At 42.8% G+C, this 21,741-nt stretch overlaps 1 protein-coding gene across 5 annotated transcripts in view; it reads left to right on the top strand.

Annotated features, from left to right (window-relative positions):
* Positions 1-21,741, top strand: part of GCNT2 (glucosaminyl (N-acetyl) transferase 2 (I blood group)) — an 87,081-nt gene that overhangs the window by 1,655 nt on the left and 63,685 nt on the right. For 4 of the 5 annotated variants that reach the window (XM_014844634.3, XM_044773249.2, XM_014844646.3 and 1 more), the window contains one exon: positions 4,112-5,288. In XM_014844634.3, the coding sequence (XP_014700120.1) occupies positions 4,367-5,288 (922 nt within the window). In that variant the 5' untranslated portion in view covers positions 4,112-4,366. Of the gene's footprint in view, positions 1-3,884; positions 4,019-4,111; positions 5,289-21,741 lie in introns of those variants that run through there. The other variant, XM_014844635.3, reaches the window with a different exon arrangement.

Genomic DNA, 21,741 nt, shown 5'->3' with positions numbered 1-21,741 from the left:
ATCAAGGACTTTTTGAGGATTAGAGCAGTGGAAGGAAAGAGAGAAATCTAGAAAAGTGAAAAAGCCAAGGTGGCGCTGGGATTGGATCCCCGTTCTACCTTCTCCGCATGACACCCAACCTCTAAAATCCAGCCAAAACTCAAACCTGAGGACTCTCTGAGCAGGGAGAGAGGCTGGACTGTTAAGACGTCTGAGGTTCTTGGGCTCAAGCTATTCCTTTAACCCTTGGCATTTAAAGCTGCGGGCTGCAAATGCAGCTGGAAAGTGCCTTGGGGCACAGAATTTACGTAATACAGAGGAGCTGTTCACCTTTCAGCTCTTTGCCTCAGCTTTGCATTGCCCCAGAGATATTGAATTGACTGCTTGTTTACAAGCACCAGCTTGTTCGTGCATTTTCCTGCTATCCTATTTCCAGTTATTTCATGTTAAACTATCGCAACTCTCCCCATTTTCTCCCTGCTCTCTTCTTCCCACGCGTGGCTTTCCCTCATGGTCTGAAATTAGCTCTGATGTCTCTGGCCAGCCCTGAGCTGGGTGCTTTATGTATCTTACTTCTGGAATCCCTCCAGCTACCCCAGGAGACTGATGTCATCTTGATTTTGGAATTGGAAAACCGAGACTCAGAGGTGTGGGTGAGCAGGCTAGAAAGGAAGCCACGGTGGAGGTTGGAGAGCCCCAAATAACTGCAGGGTTGTTTTTTCAAATTTACCCAAGAGCAAGGTGTGAGGTGTGAGATCAAATGACTTGGTCAAGGGCTCCAAACTGTCAAGAGTGGCCTTGGTCCAAATGGGGACTTTGTGACACACAATCCAGAGCTTTTGTTTGCCGCACTCCTCAGCTCTTTTAAGCCCTGTTGCTTCAGGCTATTTCTTGTGGTTATCAAAAAAAATTGATGGGGGTAAAACAAGGTATGAATTTATCAATACTATAGTAGACACATAAATAAACAGAGGGCTAAAGAAGAGGGAGAGAGGAGGGAGCCAGGGCAGGGAAACAGCTGGGACAGTGAAAAAGGACACAACATCGAGTGCACTTACAACCACTATCATCCAAGCTGCTCTTTCTCCGCCACCTCACCAAGCTTTTGCAGACTCCGAGAAAGCTTCCCTTCGCTTCCCTGGTGTCTACCTTGGGCACAGAGGTGATGTCATCATGAAATGAATACATGAAAAGCACTTTGGGCATCATATGGCCCCAAGAATGAGGAAGACGAGGATGATGGGCAGCGTATCTGCATCTGGAGAAACGACGGCATTTTCTTCTGCTCCCTTTCTACAGCCAGTTGTTAAGCTGAAACTCCAACTGCAGTTTTCTCAGTGGAATAAAAATTATTTTATGTCCCGGAGTGAGAATTTATAAGAGTATACGTTAAGTAGAAATAAGCTGGTATAGATTGAACTTGGGACATAAATATACACCCTGCCATTTATTGAGACCAAGCCGCAAGTCTACACTGGTTCCCAATTTCTTCAGAACTCTATCTTTCCTGATGGCTGCCTCCAACTTAGGATTTGGGGTATTCGTTTTCAGCTAATGTTCAAGCTGGGATGAAGACTCGCTCACTCGTTATCACCCCCTTCTATGATTTGGCACAAACACAGGAACATAGAGCCCAGAATTTAGAAGAGTGATTAGTGGTGTGTTGCAAAAGGGAAAGCCAGAGGGTCAAGGGAACCAGCATTCCCCATGTTTCCCACGGGACCACCAAGAGAGTAAGCATCAGAGGGCACCGGCTTGATGGAGGAAAAAAAACTTGATACTAATTCTTTTAAAAATATCTAGCATCGTCCAAGATCCTATTTCAAATAATTGTGGATGTTTCTAAAGCTCAAAATCAAAGGACCCTCACAGCATTTCAGGTGAGGTACAATTAAGGACTCCACTGCAGTGCGGTATTAAATTGCAAACGTTTTTCACCCTGTAATTGTAAATTCAGGGAGCCATAAATTCAGAGAAAAACAGACAAATTATTAGAGATGTTTTTATGCATGAAATGTCTGGACCAAGAATGAGGTGACAGCCAAAATAAACAAAAGAAGAGCTGATGTAATTATGTGGATACATTAGGAGAAAAAGCTGTAAAAATTATTTAGTAGTTTAGACAAACATAATTGGGCATTGACACCTTCATTCAGTCATTCCCAGTCAATGTCGGTCGATGTGGACAGTCCTTCTAGGTAGAGGGATATTAAAAAATAAAATAAGATTTAGAGAAATTTTAGTCATCATTTCAGAAAAGATTGTTCTTGTGTGACTACAGTATTGAAGAAATAATTTGTTCAAAAGAATTCTGGATAGACACATGAAAGATAATTATGTAAATATATATATGGGTTGATTGAATTCTATTTTGGGTCATATAGACAAGACTGTATGCACCTGAGTCATGCTGTAGAATCTGATTCCTAAAACAAGTGAAGACTGACTTATCTGGTTCTGGAGAATCTCCTTGGGCCCTTTGTTATCATTTCCTGTGCTCCTGACGCTTAGGAAACAGAATTGGTAACCATCTCAGTAATGCGTTAGCTTTCAGTAGGGGTGGGAGAAAAGGACAATGAATAACAACTTCAGGCTTGTGTTCTAAAGCAATGATTGTGAAGACAATGCCCAGTGAAGACTGAGTAACCCTATGGAAAATGTTACACTATGGTATTAAGTGCAAAACACAGGATGCAAACTTACATCTCCCATGTGTTCTTGGCAAGATCAAAATGTGTGTGACTATGGGCAAGAAGTAAATGAGAGTACAGGACATGAAAACATTGTGCTTACAAACAATCTGTAATATTATGTTGTCTTTACAATTAAGATGTATTGGGGGGAAAAAGTACATTGAATGTATCCACGTCCACAGATACAAATATAGATTACAAATCATGAATACTTGGAATCTCACAGTAATGTGATCAGGGAAACAGGGAAATGAAAACTTGAGCCCTCAATCAATAAATATTTGATTGTCTAGTATGCAGACCGTGGTGGGAGCTAGAAATAGATGAGGAGTATGTGAGCTCCGCCTTAGTGCCCCCTTCTGAGTGCTGCACAGCAGGCTTTCACACCCATGTGTAGCTAACTACCAAATGAAACAAAACATCAGTTCTATTCTGGATGTATAATGTAATTGGCACGGGCTCACAGAGTGAAGAGTGAGGGAGGAGCAAGAAGATTTCAAAGGAGAGGCAGTAGGTGTGTCATTTTCTTGGTGAGTGAGTGTGGGGGGAGGGGTTCTTGTTTACCCTTCCCTCCCAGTCCGGTTTGTTGCCGGGCGCTGATCTCCATATATGTTATCTCGCTTTATTCTCACGACTGACCTATGAAGGTGGTAAAATTATTTTCACTTTTTACAGATAAGGAAGCTCTTTAAAAGACTTTATAAATCTGAATCTCAGAGTCTCTCTCCTTAAGTTCTGGAACATCCCAAACTGGGATGGCTCCTGCCGCCTCCCACTCCAGGCATCGGGCTGGTGCGCCTGTATCCTTCCTTGAGCTGGGGCGAAATAGACTTGACATTCCCTGACTTCAGCTTTAGCCTCTATGCAATTTTGGGGGACAAGGAGCTCTTAGTTCTTTTGGGTTTTTTTTCCCTTTTTTGGTGAGCCTTTATTTATCCTAGTGCCCAGTCACTCTGTGTAGTAAGTTAGGTGGGGAGGTAAGCTTGTTAGTGTACCTTTTTCAGGACCTTACCTAGCAGCAGAAAAAATTAAGCCCTGGAAAGAATTTGGCTCCACAGCCAGTCATATGCCTTGCATTATTCCATTCTCAGCCAATACAGAGAGGGGGATGTGTATGGAAAAAGACAGGGTTCAGCGATTTATTTTTAAGCACTAAATATTTATTGACAAAGCCTCTCTCCAGGCAGTGTTCACATGCTTAGAACTGAAGCTTTTAACTTCGCAGTGCTATTTAAGCAAACAAACTCAGTCACTCAAACACAATGATTAACAGGAAGTTGGGGAGCTGGGGAGCTGACACAGGAGAGGCTGGGGTTGAAGTCCTAGGAGCAATGACTTGCAGAATGGTGAGCTCTCTCCTTGGTGATTTTACTGTGGGAGTAGGTGGACACGATGGCCCCGGAACCTTCCTGAGCTGACTTGTTTTTGTCTGGTAACAGGCTGCAGGTTAGCAGGAGACCAAATCCAAAGGCACACCTTCAGAAATGTGTCAAAGTGGAAGTGCAACACAGCAGTGAATGAGGAGGGAAGGGAGAAAACGAAAGGACAGCACTGTCGCTTGGAAGGGCAGGAATAGCCAGTCAGAACTGTATCTGTGAAGAGGATGATTATGGATTCTGGAGAACACGTGAGTTAAACATAGCTACACTTTGATCAGAACTTGAGATATTTGCCTCATTTCCTGATTTTGAATAATGGTCTCTTGCAAGCACTGTCTTTTTAGTGTCTCTCTTATCACTGTCCTGGTTCTTGTATTTGTTTACAATAATGAGTTATGGGAGAGTAAACAGTTTCTGAGGACGTCTCTGTCCAATGCTTCACTGTTAGCAGAAGTCTGTCATCAGATTTTCAACGGAAAGGTTTTTTACCCAACAGAGAATGCATTGAAAACCACCCTCAGTGACTCTACCTGTTATGACTACGTGGCTCAGAGTCACTATATAACAGAAACACTGTCTGAAGAAGAGGCAGGCTTCCCTTTGGCTTACGCAGTGACCATCCACAAAGACTTTGGCACTTTTGAGAGACTCTTCAGGGCAATTTACATGCCTCAGAATGTCTATTGTGTTCATGTGGATGAAAAGGCGACAGATACATTTAAAGATGCGGTGCAGCAACTACTGAGCTGCTTCCCCAATGCTTTCCTGGCCTCCAAGATGGAGCCAGTTGTGTACGGCGGGATTTCCAGGCTCCAGGCGGACCTGAACTGCATCAAAGACCTCGCGGCCTCGGAGGTGCCATGGAAATACGCCATCAACACCTGTGGGCAGGATTTCCCCCTGAAAACCAACAAGGAAATAGTTCAGTATCTGAAAGGATTTAAAGGAAAAAACATTACCCCAGGAGTGCTGCCCCCAGCTCATGCCATTGGACGGACTAAGTATGTCCACCGAGAACTATTAAGCAAAAAATATTCCTACGTGCATAAAACAACAAATTTAAAAACTCTGCCTCCACACAACATGACCATTTACTTTGGCACTGCCTACGTGGCCCTCACAAGGGAATTTGCTAACTTCGTTCTCCAACACCAGCTCGCACTTGACTTACTTTCCTGGTCCAAGGACACCTACAGCCCTGACGAACATTTCTGGGTGACACTCAATAGGATTCCTGGTATGTATGTCTCAACTTCTGTTTTTATGAATAAACATTGCATGGTCAGTACCGAATAAACTGTTCAAAAAATAGTAAAAAAAAATTAAAATTTCAAAGATCTTTACAGTTTCAAATGTTAATTTAAAAAAATCTTTTCAGCAGCTCTGCTCAGAGTAGGTGATATAACTCATCTCCATTTTATGAATGAGGAAACTGAAGCACAGTGATGAGCAGGGCAGAGGAGAGCCCTACTGTCTGATGCTTTTGCTGATATACTAACCTACCTTTCTGGGTCCATAGACTGACTTCAGATGTGTGCTGCAGCCTTAAGATGTGGCAAGGGATTGGGGCCAGCCCCGTGGCTGAGTGGTTAAAGTTCTGCCCAGGATTTGTGGGCTCAGATCCAGGGTGCCGACCTACTCCACTCATCAGCCACACTGTGGAGGAGTCCCACATACAAAGTAGAGGAAGACTGGCACAGATGTTAGCTCAGGACTAATCTTCCTCAAGCAAAAAAAGAGGAGGATTGGTAATAGATGTTGGCTCAGGGGGAATCTTCCTTGTACACACATAAAAAAGCTATGGTCAGGATTGAGGGAACCCTGGGTGCAAATGAAAGATTAAACCCAATTCTCCTTTAAGTGTGATGGCTCTTACAATCAGGAATAAATGTCAATTAAATTGGAATGGCAATTTGAACATTTTAATAATACTTTTGACCCTGTTGAAGCTCCCATAGCTGAATTCACATCCTTTCAAAATGGGAACAGGGTACAACTTTAAAAATTTTCATTTGCAAGTCCTTTCCTGGAATTGAATTAGAAATTTAGAGCACCTTTAAGATTTCTCGACCAGTGCCTTCATTTTATAGACAGAGAAACTTCAATGTGGTTACACGATGAGCTCAACTTCCCAGCTAGTAAGCAGACATGCCAATTATAAACCGGGTCTCCCCAAGCCTGATGTTCTTTTTAAGTTGATTTTCAATTAGGGCTCAGTTGTTACTAAATTAACGCCACTTTTCTTTTGGTCCAAGCTCCAAACGATATGAATGTTCTCAATTGTTTAGAGTGAAGCAATTCAGTTCTGCTTGTTCAATTCAAAATAAAAATTCGGATTCACAGTTTGGGGGAAAAGGGATTTGAATCAATATATGGATCAGGTTGATGGTTTCTTAAAGTTCATGGTTCAACCCTGGATGCATTCTGCAATCACCTGGAGCTTTAAAAAAATGTGTAAGGCCGGGGCCCGTTTCCCAGAAGGTCTGACGTCCAGGGCAGATCCAGCCGTCGGTATTTGCTCAGTCTCCAGGGGATTCTCTGTGAACCACTGCAGATACTTGTTTTAGATGTTGGTATACAAAGCTTCATAGACTTGGAATGCTTTCCTTTTTTTCTAACCACTTGAAACCAACCTCTTTATTTATTTATTTTTAATTGACATATAATTAACATATAGCATTATATTAGTTTCAGGTTCACGACATAATCATTTGATATTTGTTTGTGTTGCAAAAAGATCACCATAATAAGTCTAGTTAGCATCTATCACCATATATAGTTACAGTTGTTTTTCTTGTGATGAGAACTTTTAAGAACTACTCTCATACCAACTTTCAAATATACAATACACTACTACTAACTGTAGTCACCATACTGTACATTACATCCCCAGGGCTTACTTATCTCATAACTGCAAGTTTGTACCTTTGACCACCTTCACCCACTTCTCCTACCCCCCACGGCCTCTGCATCCCCCTTCACCCACTTCATGACCAATCTATCCTCCATATCTGTGAGTTTATTTTTTTTCAGATTCCACATACAAGTGAGATCATATGGTATTTGTCTTTCTCTGTCTGACTTATTTCATTTAGCATAATGCCCTCAGGGTCCATTCACGTTGTTAAAAATGGCAGGATTTTCTTCTTTCTTATGGCTGAAAAATATTCCATTGCATACATACACCACATTTTTTCTATCCATTCATCCATCGATGGACCCTTAGACTGTTTCTACATCTTGGCTGTTGAACATAATGTTGCAATGAACGTGGACGGGGGTGCAGATCTCCCTTTGAGTTTTACTGTTTTCGTTTCTTCATATAAATACCTAAAAGTGAAATTGCTGGATGATATGGTAGGTCTGTTTTTAGTTTTTGAGGAACCTCCATACTGTTTTCCCAGTGGTTGCACCAAATTACATTCCCAGGGTTCCCTTTTCTCCATGTCCTCACCCACACTTGTTACTTCTTGTCTTTTTGATGATAGCTGTTCTAACAGGTGTGAGGTGATATCTCCTCAAACGCTTTTTAAATTGGTGGGGTTTTCCCAGAGCTGGGAGGAGTAATGTTGTAGTGATAAAAGAAATTGCAGCTCAAGAAAGTGAGGTGGGGAGTCATGACCATATAGTTGTTTATATGGAATTGTAGTGTCCAGAATAAGGGAGGTGAAGCCCCACTTCTCGCTTTGTGTTGCTTGGACCAAGCGTGATGGAGATTTTTGGAGTCTGAGCACCATACTTTAAGGGGAGTCATTGACAAAGCAGGTTCCAAGGAGAGTAGCCAAGAAGGAGAAAAGGGCAAACCCCATCTTTTAAAAAAGGACCAAGACAAACAAAAAGGATATTCAGTCTGAGAAAGACTTGGAGAGGGATCACGTCTTCACATAAACAAAAGATTTGCTCGTGAGAGAGAAATTGCACCAACTCTGTAGTTTACAAGAAGAATGTAGGGTCAGTGGTGGGAGATACAAGAACCCATCAGTCTGGGATCAGAATGAGACGCTTCCTCAGTGCTGAGCAGGCACAAGGGATATGCGGAAGCAGAGCCTGGAGAAATTCTATGAGGAAACTCATGGATCAAGTGTCGGACAGGAAGGCGTGGGAGTCTCTTCCACTCTGAGAGTCCGTGATTCTAAATTACGACTCTCATCAGTTTATTGAACAGAAACTTAAGGGTAGCAGCCTGACTTCTCAGCGTGATTATTGATCTGTCGGAAGTGGATTTTCACACTCTGGTTAGCGGTTACTGATCAAAAAGCAATGGAAAACAAATGTACTGATTCTTGAATTTCGAAAACTTAAAATAGTAAGCCTTTGAAATAGTTTCTGTGTTATGTGTATGGAGGATCCTTGTTCTTACGGCACCTCGCGCAGGCCCGAGGGTGGGGCTTCGTCACGAGGAGGTAAATGAACTGGAAACGTAGGTGGCCGTCTGGTTCACTGTCACTTCCGCCATGTGGAAATCTGGGTCGTTTCTGTTTTGAGGGTCCTTCTAGTTCATATATGGGTTGTTTGTTTGGGACATTTTAAGATTGTTCTAATTGAATGCAGTGATTGGGATTCTCAGAGAAGTAATAGGCCAGAGGGGAAAAAAAAATCTCACAGATGAAATGGCCTTATGGGGAGCGACAACACTGGCCAATAGAAATATAATGTGAGCCACCTCTGTAATTTTAAGTTTTCTACTGGCTGCATTAAAAGAAACAAAAATTAACAAGTGAAATTAATTTAAATATTGTATTTCATTTAACCCAATATACCCAAAATATCCTTTCTACCTGTGGCTGGCGGCTACTGTAATGACAGGGCAGCTTGGCCAGGCATCCTCCGTGTCTGGGGAGAATGGTAGGACAAGAGCAGGACCACCCTAGTAACATCGAGCAGTCGGCCATGCTCGTGTCTCCATGTCTTCATCTCTGCTTCTTCTGCTTTGCCTGCTTCTCTTTCCTTATCTGGAGTCCTCATCTCTGCTTCAGAGTTTCCACTCGCTTGTGGGGCCCACTGCCCTCTGGCTTCTACTCTCTGTCTTCCCCTTGTGTCATCAGACTCTGTGCTGCTCTGTGGACAGCACTGCCTCTCTGTGTCTCCTTCAGCTGTACCCAGAGAGTCTTGCTTTGGGTCACGTGGTCACTGTACAGTGAGTGACCCTGTTGTCCTTTCACACCACTTCATAGGCGACTGCTGACCTCTGTAGACGGCTAACCTTCATTTAGGTCCCCAGTTGCTCTGGTCAGCTGTGGCCAGGGTGGCAGAGTCATGTGGTTTAAAGCACAAAACAAAACATGGTCACCTATACCTAATAAGTCCCTTAAGAAGTGGCGGGTCCTCTGGAAGCCTCTCAAAAGATAAGAGTTCCTGCTTGGCTGTTACGCTAAGGGAGTTTGCCAATGCTGTAAAGATGTTGCCAGATAAGCTCTGTTGTGAAATTAAGGCTTTCTGCTCTCTCTTCTTCCCCTCCCCCTCTTCATCTTTTACCCACTTTTCTTTCCCTCTCTCCTCCCCACTTCCTTTCTCTAATGCTGTCCGCAACAAGATGGCAACCGTTTTTTAGTTTCACATCTGACTCAGCTGTGGATGATTTCCAGTTAGGAAAAAGATCCATTTATAGGCCCGAGGTCGGAGTTCCTCACATGCCACTTTCATTTTGAGTGATAGATCATGTGCTTGTCTGGGTTGCGTGGTTCTGCCTGGAACAGGGACGTCCAGTGGGTTTCTTTCATTCGTCACGTGTTCCTTGGATTGAAAGCTTTCAAAACTGATCAATGATTTCTGCCTCACTTGCTAAAAAGGAGTATTTGTAATCTGATTCTGTGGGAGTTTATTTCAAACTCTTATTAAAACCTGAATGAAGGAGAAAAGAGCCGGTTTGGTTGCAGATGGGAGGAAAAAGGCATGTCAGGAGAAGGGATAGAGGAAGGAAGGAAATTGGAGATTGTGGGCCTGGAAGACAGACTCTGCTGCCCATTTGTCCCCTGGAGCCAGCCTGTGGACCAGCCCTGTTGGTGTTCTGTGTCATATTTGTCCCCCTGTGCGCTTGACAGGGGTGGCTTGATGCATTCCCATTGCTGTCGAGCCCATACTGGCCTGACTCTTTGTCATTATTTGAGACTGGCCGATTGCTTTGGTCCCTGTGTATGTAAAAATGCGATGCTAACGTGCCACATGCAGAAATCTTGAGAGGCGGCTGCGGGAGGCAGGAAGGAGCAGATCTGAATCAAGATGGCCCTGGGAACTCATCCTTGTGGCCTCTGATTTGGCTGGGATCTTGCTGGGATCTTCCAGAGGGAATTTGTGTTCCTCCTACACATGCTCACAGAGCTTCCAGGATCACGGGATGTGTGGACCGACTTGTAGGGGAGGAAAATTTGGGGGTAAGTTTTACTATTAGCTTGAACAATCTCCATTTTTATATCTGCTAGAAATGCTGATTTTTGTCAACTTGTAGAAAAGGAAATTGGTGAGTTGGAACACCTGTGAGTTCTTTTCAAGGAAATACAGTTTCTTGAGAAGGTAGTAAATGGCCTGACAGACGACCTTTTATGTAGATAAATTATCAAGGAAACAGTGGCATTAGTTTTATAACTTCTCCAGGGGAAATGGGGAGGGGAGCATAGTGTTAACTTGTGAGTGATGTTGTCTCTGCTATACCTTTGTCCTCCCTCCCTCCCTGGGCACTGGGTTTCTCTTTTGGGCATTCTGTGGCTCACACTGTCTCCTTACTTTCTTCTTTTTCCTTCCCCAGCTGAGTTAGAACTAGTCTGAGTTAGACTGGTTCTTTTCTCTCAAGAGGATAATTCATGCCTGTGTGGTCTTAGAAGTTAAACCTGATAGGACTCAGGGCACCTAGAAATTCAGTGCCTTCTGTGTTTGAAGTTACAAAAAATGGGCTTAGTTGCTTAGTTATAAGATGACTCAGCCGAACCGAGGACCACTGGAGATTTTGACATTTTTTTGTTTTTGAAAAGATTATAATTTCCACAAATCAGAAATTGCCCTAATATGTAGTTTTGTTGATTTAGATGCATTTTACATATCCACATGTTATCATCAAAAATGGTCTGGAAAATAACGATGGTATGTATGAACATGTTTGCTTTGTTAATTACACCATCTTCTGGTATTTCTGAGGAATAATCGGAGACATGACCCCATGTTAATATTAATATTAAATTAATTAAATCAAGATATCATTAATATTTAAATTTAATAAATCAAAATATTATTAATACTTAACATTCAGAAACAACATTTCTTTGTGTGGTGACCTCTTTTAACTTTATATTATGAAAGCTAAAAGTAGATTGAAGAGAAAAAAAATAGAGTCAGTGGCCATCAATGAGCATGCTCTTCAGACTTACGCAGATTGTAAAGTGTGTTGAACAAATGATCTAGAGATCTGTTTACTCTGCAGAGTCAGAGAGTCGCTCCCATTTGCTGGTGGGATGTGAAAGCAGACAGTCAGTCCTGGCTTTGCCATCTACAGTCTCTTTGACTTTGGGCAAGATGCCTAATTTCTCTGAGCCTGATTCTTCGTCTGTATCCTGGGGATAAAATATCTCCTTGTCGGGCTGTTGGAAGGATTACAGAGTATGAATTGTACCTGACACCTTGTAGGGCTCATGAAATGTTACAAGAGAGGGGGATAGACGAACTTGCTAGATGTTGATTTTTGAGGTTTTAGTGTTATTATTCTAAAACTTCTGTGTGTGACCAAAAAACCCATGGACATTTGGTTTTGAAGGCCCCAGGATAATTTTTTGCTGGAAATCGAGTATGTGACCCGCAGAGGTTACCCCTCAGCTGTAGCCTTTCTTAGCAATGTCACATGTATGGAGAGCCTTAAGCAGCTGGTTTCTCCCTCCTCTTATTAGGAAATAGTGTTCTGTGACTATTTGGAAGCCTCTCACTGTGCCAAGCTGCTGTCACTCTAGAGTGGTCCGAAGACAAATGGTCTCCAGGCCGTTGCTCATGCTGCCCGCTTGTTCTGGAATGTTCTTTACTTTTGCTGCTCATTCTAGTCAGTTCTCAAAATGCAGTTGAAATGTCACTTTCTCAGAGAACACTTTCCTCTCCCACAGAAGCAGCCACCCCCCCCACCCCCATTCACTTTACTCCTACTTCGGTTATAGCATCTCTTGCATTGCATCTTAACTATTTGTGTGGATCTTGGGCCCCCTCTACCCCGTGTCTCTGGCCCCGCCCACCACACACACCCCAAATGTGAGAATGTGAGTGAATGATTAGAGTCGGGACCTAGCCTCATCATTCTATGGGGTTCCCATATAATTCTGAATGAAGAGCAAATGAATGGGAGAGAAAAGAGCTCTATTCTGCTTGTCTAATACAGTATTTTCTACACATAAAGAAAATTCTCCTCCAGCTTTGCAGAATGTTAGTTTTCTTCCTTTTCAGTTCTGGGTCGGCTTTAAAGCAGTCCACAGGGCAGGGGTCCTGCCCCTACCTCCTCTTCCAGGGGGCAAACATCCTTTGCCGCCGATGGTAAATCCATTAGAAAACTCTCTTGGGAGTGTGGCTGGCTTGTGGGAGTTGCTAGTCATCTGATTGCTAAGGTCAGTATAAATTAACTTCTTTATGCATTTTGAAGATTGAAGTCCGTTTTAGTTCAGGTGTAGAAAAGTGAAATCAACAATTAAAGGAATTTGCCAGAGTCATTTTGGCCCTGCGAAGCTTTGATTTAAAATAGACAGAAAATGTAGTGAAAGTGGTTTATTTAGGGCTATAACTTGAATTCCCTGTATAATTACTAGGCCCCAAACAGCCCTCTTGGTCCCATGCCAGTTTTCCCCGCCTCAGGCCCTTCTTTGCTTGGAGAAATGCTGTTTATCTCCGAGGGACCAGCTGAGCTGTACTGTGCACTGTGAAACTTTTCACAACCCCTCCCCCAGCCGCCAGGCAGAGTTAACTTTTGTCCTCTGTGCCCCAGATAGTCCTTATCTTCTTCCTTATTTTCTTGTTTGAGTTTGCGGCTTCAGCCCCTGCGGGGCCTCATAGAATGCAGAGTCCTGGGGAGCCTGTGACCTTTATATCTTTGTGAACCTCAACCCCTAAGGTGCGTGGGGTCAGATTGAATTTGATTCACCCTCAGTTGCTAGTGTAAAATAAATATGGTGTTGCTTCCATGCAAATCCAAGAATTTTCTACTGTCCAAGTCACTGACAGCTCACAGTGGACCGGCAGAATTACCAGCTGCGTTTTAAGCCCCAGGGTTACGTAGTAGAAAGCCTTTCTAGAAGGCATGTACATCATAATCATTGCATGAATCCTTACAACGTCAGGCATTGACAAATAGCCTTTTTTCCCCTAAATTAACAGCTTAATTGAGGTATAATTTACATTCATTTGTAAATTATCACGGTATGTAATTCACATACTGTAAAATTCCCTGTTTGAAGTGAACAATTCAATGATTTTTAGTATATTTACAGAGATGTGCAACCATGACCCCCTCTACTTTAGAATATTTTTATCACCTCCATAAGAAACCTCATGCCCATTTACAGCCTCTTTCCATTTCCACACTTGACCACTAATTTTCTGTCTGTATGGATTTGCTTTTTCTGGACATTTCATGTGACTTGAATCATATATGCTTTTTCATGTCTGGCTCCTTCCATTTAGTGTAATATTTTTGAGTTTCATCCATGTTGCAGCATGAATCAGTACCTCTCTCCTTTATATGGATGACTACTGTTCCATCATGTGGACATACCACATTTTGTTTATCCATTCATCTCTTGATAGACTCTTGGGTTGTTTCCACTTTTTGGCCATTATAAATAATTCTGGTGTGAACATTCCTGAACAAGTGTTTGTATAGATTCATGTTTTCATTTCTCTTGAGTAGATCCCGAGAGAGAAATTGCTGGTTCATATGGTACTCTGTGTTTAACATCTTCAGGAACTGCCAAGCTGGTTTCCAAAGTGGGTACAATATTTTACGTTTCCACCAGCAGTCTGTGAGGGTTCCAGTTTCCCCACATCCTCGTCCACACTCGTTACTGCTTATCTGTTTATTTAACCCTTCTAGTGAGTGTGAAATGATATTTCACTTGATTTTATTTGCATTTCTCTAATGAACAATGACGTTGAACATCTTTTCATGTGCTTGTTGGCCTTTGGTATATCTTCTTAGGAGAGGACTCAGTGCCTTTTGGACATTATTTCTGTGAACCTAGTATGTTGCAATCCCTATTTTATGGATGAGGAAACTGAGGTATCGAGAGTTTGTGTTACTTGTCCAAGCACCCCCAGGTCATAAGTGCCAGAGTCAAGATGGTTAAATCTGTTTTGAAGACAGGGAAGATTAAGAGATGAAATTGTCTGACATTGTCAGACTGCGTGGCTGAAGTGTTAATTCAGGTTTCTAGCTCCTGAATCCTCTATTAACAATTAACTAAGATTCACTTAAGAAAATAAATAAAGTGAGGCTGGCCCGGTGGCGCAGCAGTTAAGTTTGCAGGTTCAGATCCCAGGTGTGGACCTACACACCGCTTGGCAAGCCATGCTGTGGCAGGCATCCCACATAAAATAGAGGAAGATGGGGATGGATGTTAGCTCAGGGCAAGTCTTTCTCAGCAAAAAGAGGAGGATTGGTGGCAGATATTAGCTCAGGGCTAATCTTCCTCAAAAGAAAAAACCAGAAAACAAAAAAGAGAAAAATAAAGCAACCCATTTAATCAGGACAGTGTCCTAATATGTAGTTACTATGATTTGACCCCTTTTCTGTGATTTCATCCAAACTGTAATTCCTCCTTCTTTTAAGAATCAAATGGCTGCAGCTCCCTCCCTTCTGATGAAACCCTGTCCGCCATCTCTAGTCCAGGTCCTTATCCTCCCAGTTCTTTGGTAGTGAGTTCAATGGTTTGTGCTAGAGTGCTGGTCGATGCTTTTGTGGCTTTTACTTTCTGTTTCTTCCATTTCACAAGAGTTGCCCCTTGGCTGTGGTCTACGTTTTTGTGTCTGTTCCAGCTACGTTTGACCACCTAAAGCTTAGGACGGGCCTTGTTTAAATCAACATGAGTTTGCTGCTGCAAATACTAATTCTTATGTTACTGAACCTGACAAATTTAGAGCAGTGTCTGACAGGATTTCACAAACATTTATTTTTACCTCAGAGAATTCATAAATGTGTCTGTCTAGTTTTCTCCTTATTAGGAACGAAGCGAACTTCAAATTCCTATAATCGTTGCAATCCTAACTAACCTCCTTCTAGCCTTGGTGAAAAATCACAACAATTCTTGCGGATGGTAAATCAGCCCCCCTTGGAGAATCTTTCATTCCAATATTGAGCCGCGTGCAGCTGTTTCCAGCTTTTCTTGCAACTTTACAGGACTCAGTCTTGCTCTGTCTCCAGTGTCTTCAGTCTCATAAATCAGGCAAAAGCTAGGCAAGGGATGCAGTTTAAAGCTCTTCTTTTTTTTTTTTTTTATTTTTTCCTTTTTCTCCCCAAAGCCCCCCGGTACATAGTTGTGTATTCTTCGTTGTGGGTTCCTCTAGTTGTGGCATGTGGGACGCTGCCTCAGCGTGGTCTGACGAGCAGTGCCATGTCCGCGCCCAGGATTCGAACCGTCGAAACACTGGGCCGCCTGCAGCGGAGCGCACGAACTTAACCACTCGGCCACGGGGCCAGCCCCAAAGCTCTTCTTGCTTTCTAGCTTCAAAGCTAGAAAAAGGAAGCTTAAGATAGAAGGGAAAATGAAATAAAGGACAAGGCAGGATTGGGAATGGAATTAATTGCAATGATAGGTCACTGGTGTCAAGATGTTGAGAATGGAGGCCTGGAGTTGTTCTGAAGGGTGTAGGGCCCAGCACAGCCTAATTCTGAGTGCAGTTAGAAACAGCTCGATCTTTTCCCAAAGTGTGTGTGTGGAGTGCTTTTTAAGCTTGTTCCCAAACTGTTTCCTGTAACGGCAGCCTCTTTCCTTGTTATACTTCCTGCTCATGGCGGAGCTTCCCAGCCTTGTCTGTGTGTGCTGACGTGCTGGGAGTGGGTTGCAGGTCGGCTCCATATTCATCCTGGCAGCATGTCTGGCCACCGAGGCCCAGGGCAGTTCAGGCCCCTTGGCCAGACGCCTGTGGCTGAGAGTGCTTTGTGCTTTTTTTCTTTTTACAAGTGCCGGATAAAGGATTGTTTCCAATATGTGTCATGGGGAGAAAATACTTGAAAGTTACTTCCTTTTTACACCATCTCAAATTATAAACTAGATTTGAAAATCTTAGAGGGGCAAAGTTTCCATTTGGTCATGAATGGTAGGAAAGAACTGAATCTGTTAAGGGAGCATCCATCTTTAAGGTAGAATTCATATTTTAATGAATGTCGTAGGTTAATTCTATAGAATGGGGCTATTTCCACATTCTGGATGGCTCCAACACTGGCACTGTTTGGTTGATGCAGGTAATGTAAGTTTTCTTTGCAGAAGAAATCCTGTAGAACAAATGTTTTCTCAGGGATACAGGAGAGACGTAACGTTGATGCTTCACTTGATTGTGTCATTTAAGCCGCGCAGGCATCCTCCGAGGAGGTAGATGGTATTACCGCCAATGTGCACATGAGGAAACTGAAGCTCTGGAAGGTAAAATGGCTTAATTTGGGTTTGTTTGACCCCTAATTCATGATCAATCTAATCTATCATGCTGCCTTTTAGAAGTTCCTGTGGCTTAAGCAGTGTAGTTCATGAAAATACTACTCTTTGAATATCTAGAAAATGTTTAAAGGTCTTAATGAGTTTTCAGTCTTTTCTTTTAACTTCAAAATTACTGTACTTACAAGAATAGTATAAAGAGCTCTCCTGTATCCTTCACTCACAGGCCCCAACCCATAACATTTTTCTCATTTGCCTTATCTTATTCCTCTCTGTCTCTCTCTTCCCCTCTCTTTCTATGCTTATCTTAAACCATTTGCAAATCACCCCTCACTATTTCAAACTATATTCCTAACAACAAAGATACTCTCCTACATAAACGTAGTGCCACCATCAAGTGACACAGTGTTACTCTTTAATCCATACACCCTATTCCAGTGTGACTGGTTGTACCCATAGTGTCCTTCAGAAGTCTAGAATCTGATTAAGGATCACGAGCTACGCTTAGTTGTCATATCTCTTTAGTCTCCTGCAATTTGGAACAATTTATGTTTATCCTTGTCTTTCAAGGTCTTATCATTTTTGAAGAGTCCAGATCTGATGTTTCTCATGATTAGATTCAAATCATGCCTTTTGGGCAAAGATACCAGGGAAATGACACTGTGGAAACTCGCAATGTTGATTTGTTCTCATAGTGGTGATATTACCTTTTGTCCCTTGGGTAAGATGGTGCCTGTGAAATTTCCCCACTGAAAAGTTAGTAAGTATTTTGTATTTATTACTAAGTAATTAATAAGTATTTTGTGGGGAGACACTTTGAGACTATTTAGATGTGTTATTCTTCATCAAAGGTTCACTCCCCAGTTTTACCATCCACTGAGCGTTCCTGTCTTAATCAATTATTACTGTAATGGTTGTCAACTCCATCCTTCTGTGTTTATTAGTTGACATTCATCTATGAGGGAGAGCCTTCTCTTCTCCTCCTGTGTTTGTTTGTTTATTTATCTTCCTATGGACTTGGATTCCCATTTTATTCAGTAGATTACAAGCCACTATTAGTTTTACTTACTTTGCTGCTCAAATTGTCCTGGACTTGGCCAGTGAGGGCCCCTTCAAGGTGGCTACTGTGTCCTTTCAACATGTCCTCCTCATTCTTTGAGCACTTCCTTGCTTTCTGGCACAAGGAGATGTTCCAAGCTAATCTCCTACTTAACCTGCTCGAGTCGTGGAGTCAACCATTTTCTCCAGGGAACTCTGGTTCCATTTAGTCAAGAATGGTATGTGTTTAAAAACCAAGATCTGGGCACTCAAGGGCATTATTACTTCCAAGCCCTTTCAGGGGTTAGAGCTAGGAAAAAATATATATCTTGTGTACACATAATGTCTGTATACACACATGACACACACCCACAGCCACACCTGTGCATTTTCAAAGACATGCCCCAACTCACACATTGTCTCATACACACACAACCTATTTTTTAATTTAAAAATATATATATTAGAAAGCACAAGTTCACACTGATATCTCCAATTCCAATCCAACAACACGGGGTTTATTCTTTCTACTTCCTTCCCCAGCAGTGAGGAACCTGGCTCCCATTAACCTTAGTATCTTCATTTGTTTTTCTCCATCCCATTACTGGAACCAGTCTTTCCCATTGGTGCTTAGCTGAAATCCTGGCCCCAGGACATGCTGATCCCATCTCTCACCAGCTATAGCCTTGACCCTTGGGAAGAGAGAAGGAGCTCTGAATGAATTTTGATATCCTGATATATCTCATTTGTATTGGGAGGCAATTAGATATATAAATTCAAAGTCCGGCTCCAGTGCTCCCTGACTTTGTGGCCCGGGGTAATATGTTGGACCAAGTCTCCCTTGCTTATCTGTAAAATGGGGGTAATAACTGCCTACTTCACAGGGTTGTTGTGAGCAGTAAAAAATAATCTTTGTGAAATATTAACTAAATACCTTGCACATAGTAAGTATTCTTCCAGTGTAATCGTTTATTATTGTATCAGTCAGGGCCCCAGCAGGAAGTAGACAGCACACTCGAATTGGACTAATTAAGAAGGATTTACTTAAAGGGACTATTTTTGAAGGTTTGGGCAGAGTGAAGAAAAACAATATTGTAATACCCAGAACCAGTAATAGTGGATCTGTTACCATTTCTAGACCTGAAAGGGGGAGTGGTTAGAAAAGGTGCTGTGGACAGGGCCCCTTCTAGAAGAACTGTGACTTTTGAACTTCAGTCAAAGGACAGGGCTGTCCTGCTGTGGCTGACGAGAAAGGAGCTGAGGAGTCAACGCCTTGATCCCTCTGTCTTCCCCTCATTGGCAAACCCAACAGAGGCAGAGCCCATTGACACACTGCATAGAGGTCACCCCTCGTGCAGGGTGGAGAAGAGAGGGGAGGGGACCTAAAGGGCCAAATGGAAGCTATTCAGCACATTATTCAACTTTTTTGGTGGTATGTTGTCTTTGTAAAACTGATAACTGATTCTGATGGAATTCTTGTCATAGTGTATATCAAACTCCTGTCACTGTATGAGTCATCTGGATAGTCTCAGACCTAGTCTTCCTAAGAAAGCAAAGTTTAAAAACAAATTTAGCAAAAGTGATCAGGAGAGCAGGTGTTCTGAGGATTGTGAAGTCTGGGAGTCTAGGAAGCCTGAGGGCGCTATCTGAGCACCTGAGTCCCAAGTCAGAACAGAGGAAGAAGGACCTTGGGCTTGGTGAATTGTTCTCTGCAGAAAGAGACGAGATAGGAAGGGTTCCCAGGGGCTCTGGCCCTAGAGATTATTCCCAGGTGCCTGGTTAATTAGTTCCAGGACCAGGCTTCAGGAATCGAGGTCAGCCTGGGGCCAGCTATTCCCTGGGTCTCGCTTTCTGCTTGTAACTGGTCAGAACAGGCAGTGATGTGATCACCTGAAGAGGGGGCTGGAGAGATGGCATTGGGAAGTCAATCATCATGAGCCAGAAGGAAAAGATTTGTCCAGGTGGTTGTCTGAGGAATAAAGAAAAGACGTTGGAAGGAAAGGAAAAGAAACCTCTTGGTGCTTCAGGCCTAGGTGCATTCTCAGCAAGTATTGATTGATTGGATGTGAGAGAAAGAGGAGTGTTGGAAAAGGGAATGAATGTGTCGTACTGAAAGTGAACACAGCTCTCCTTCTTTCTCATGATTTCTCCATGAAGCAAATGTGGACGCTGATGCCAGGACATTCCTGGGCCTGCCTGAAAGGGCACAGAATGGCAAGAACTCTGGACTGAAGCTGCTCTCATTCAAGGCCAGGGTCAGCCTCTCCCAGCTCAGTGACCCTGGGAGACCAGTGACCATCTAAGTCTCAGTTTCCTCACTGGGCAAGTAGGGTGCATAGCCCCTAATTCCAGCTATCAGCTTTGTCATTCATACTTCTTCGTACCCTGTTTTAACATACATTCTCTTGTCAGTGCAAGTGCCCCCTCTGTCCTTATCTCGATTACAAGTGCTTTAAGGGCTGGCACCCGGTTCTGTGTTGATAACAACAATGGGTTTTTAAATTCAGTTTTAACCTCCTGTTCTGTTTTCTCTTGGCTCCTTTTATGCTGGACATTGCTGACTGGTAGGAAGGAGTGGTGGTTGGGTCATGGCTGAGGGTGGCTAGTGTCAGGAACCAGAATGGAAACACTCTCAGCGGTCAGTCTGCTTAAGGAAGAAGTGGTGTGGGCTCTGGTATGTGGTACTGCAGAGTATCCAATCGTAAGTGATACCCATAAATATTAGTTATTCAAGAAGGACTCTTGATCTCCAGTCACCTTGAAGAGTCCCATGGAAGAGTATTTCTGGGAGAAGGACCATGATTCATTCTATTCATTCATTCATTCATTCATTCATTTTTGGTGAAGTATCGTCTAACATAGAAAAGTGTCCATATCATTGGTGATCACTTGATACAGTGTCACAAACTGAACACACCCATGTAGCCAGCATCAAGATACAGAACGTGACCGGCATCCTAGTCACTACCCTGGTGTCTAAGAGTGGAGATTACTTTGACCTGTTTTTATCCTTTACATAAATGGAAATATACAGCGTATACTCTTTTTGTCTGGCTATTTTTGCTCAATGGCACGTTTGTGAGATTCACATTTTCTATCGTAGGCAGTTGTACTTATTCATTTCATCACTGTACAGAAAGAAGGAGGTGTGTAAAGTGGGGAGGGGTGATTTTTCTCCCTAGGGAACGTTTGGCGATATCTGGAGACATTTTTGGTTGTCACAACTTGGGGGAGGGGCAAAGGGTGCTACTGGCATCTAGTGGGTGGAGGCCAGGGATGCCACTAAACAGCCTACACAGGACAGCCCCCCACAACAAAGCACATTCAGCCCCAAATGCCAATTGTGCCAAGCCCGAGAAACTCTGCTATATAGTAACTGTTGGTGGACGTTTGGGTCTATTATGAATATGGCTGCAGTGAACGTTGAGCTGTATGTCCTTTGATAAACACGTATGCATTTCTGTTGAGTGAATACCCGGGAATGGAATTGCTGGGTCGTGGAACATGCCTCCGCTCAACTTCAGTAGATATTGCCAGTTCCCCGAGTGGTACCCATTCACACTTGTGCCCGCAGGGCTTGAGCAGTCAAGGGGCCCCACATCTGCATCAATACCTGGTATCTTCTGCCTTTTTCTCATTTATTTATTTACTTTTTTTTATCCTTCTTCTGCACTCTCCTCTAATTCGGTTTATGGCACACTAGCGACTCAAAACATCAGTGTTTGTCGGTAAAGAATCCTGCTCCACGTTTTGTGAAAGACTGGGTGTGTTCGCTGTGTACTGTAAATTGGAGACTGTGTTTGGAGCAGGAGAGACTTGCAACTGGGGTTTCTCTCATTTAAATAACAACACTAGCGCCTGTCTGTATATCCGTTTTCTTCCCTTCTTCCTAGGAGTACTGATTAGCTTTCCATGGTAAATTTTACCCAAGGGATCAGATTATCCACCACTTGAGTTTATTAAGTATCTCCAAACTGTACAGTATTATTTATCCTGAAAGATTAGTTGTTTTGTTCTACAGTATATTACTTGGTCATAGGAAAATAGATC

This window comes from Equus asinus, chromosome 8 (assembly GCF_041296235.1).
Source record: "Equus asinus isolate D_3611 breed Donkey chromosome 8, EquAss-T2T_v2, whole genome shotgun sequence".
In the NCBI taxonomy this organism is placed as follows: domain Eukaryota; kingdom Metazoa; phylum Chordata; class Mammalia; order Perissodactyla; family Equidae; genus Equus; species Equus asinus.
This window is presented reverse-complemented; position numbering and strand designations above follow the sequence as displayed.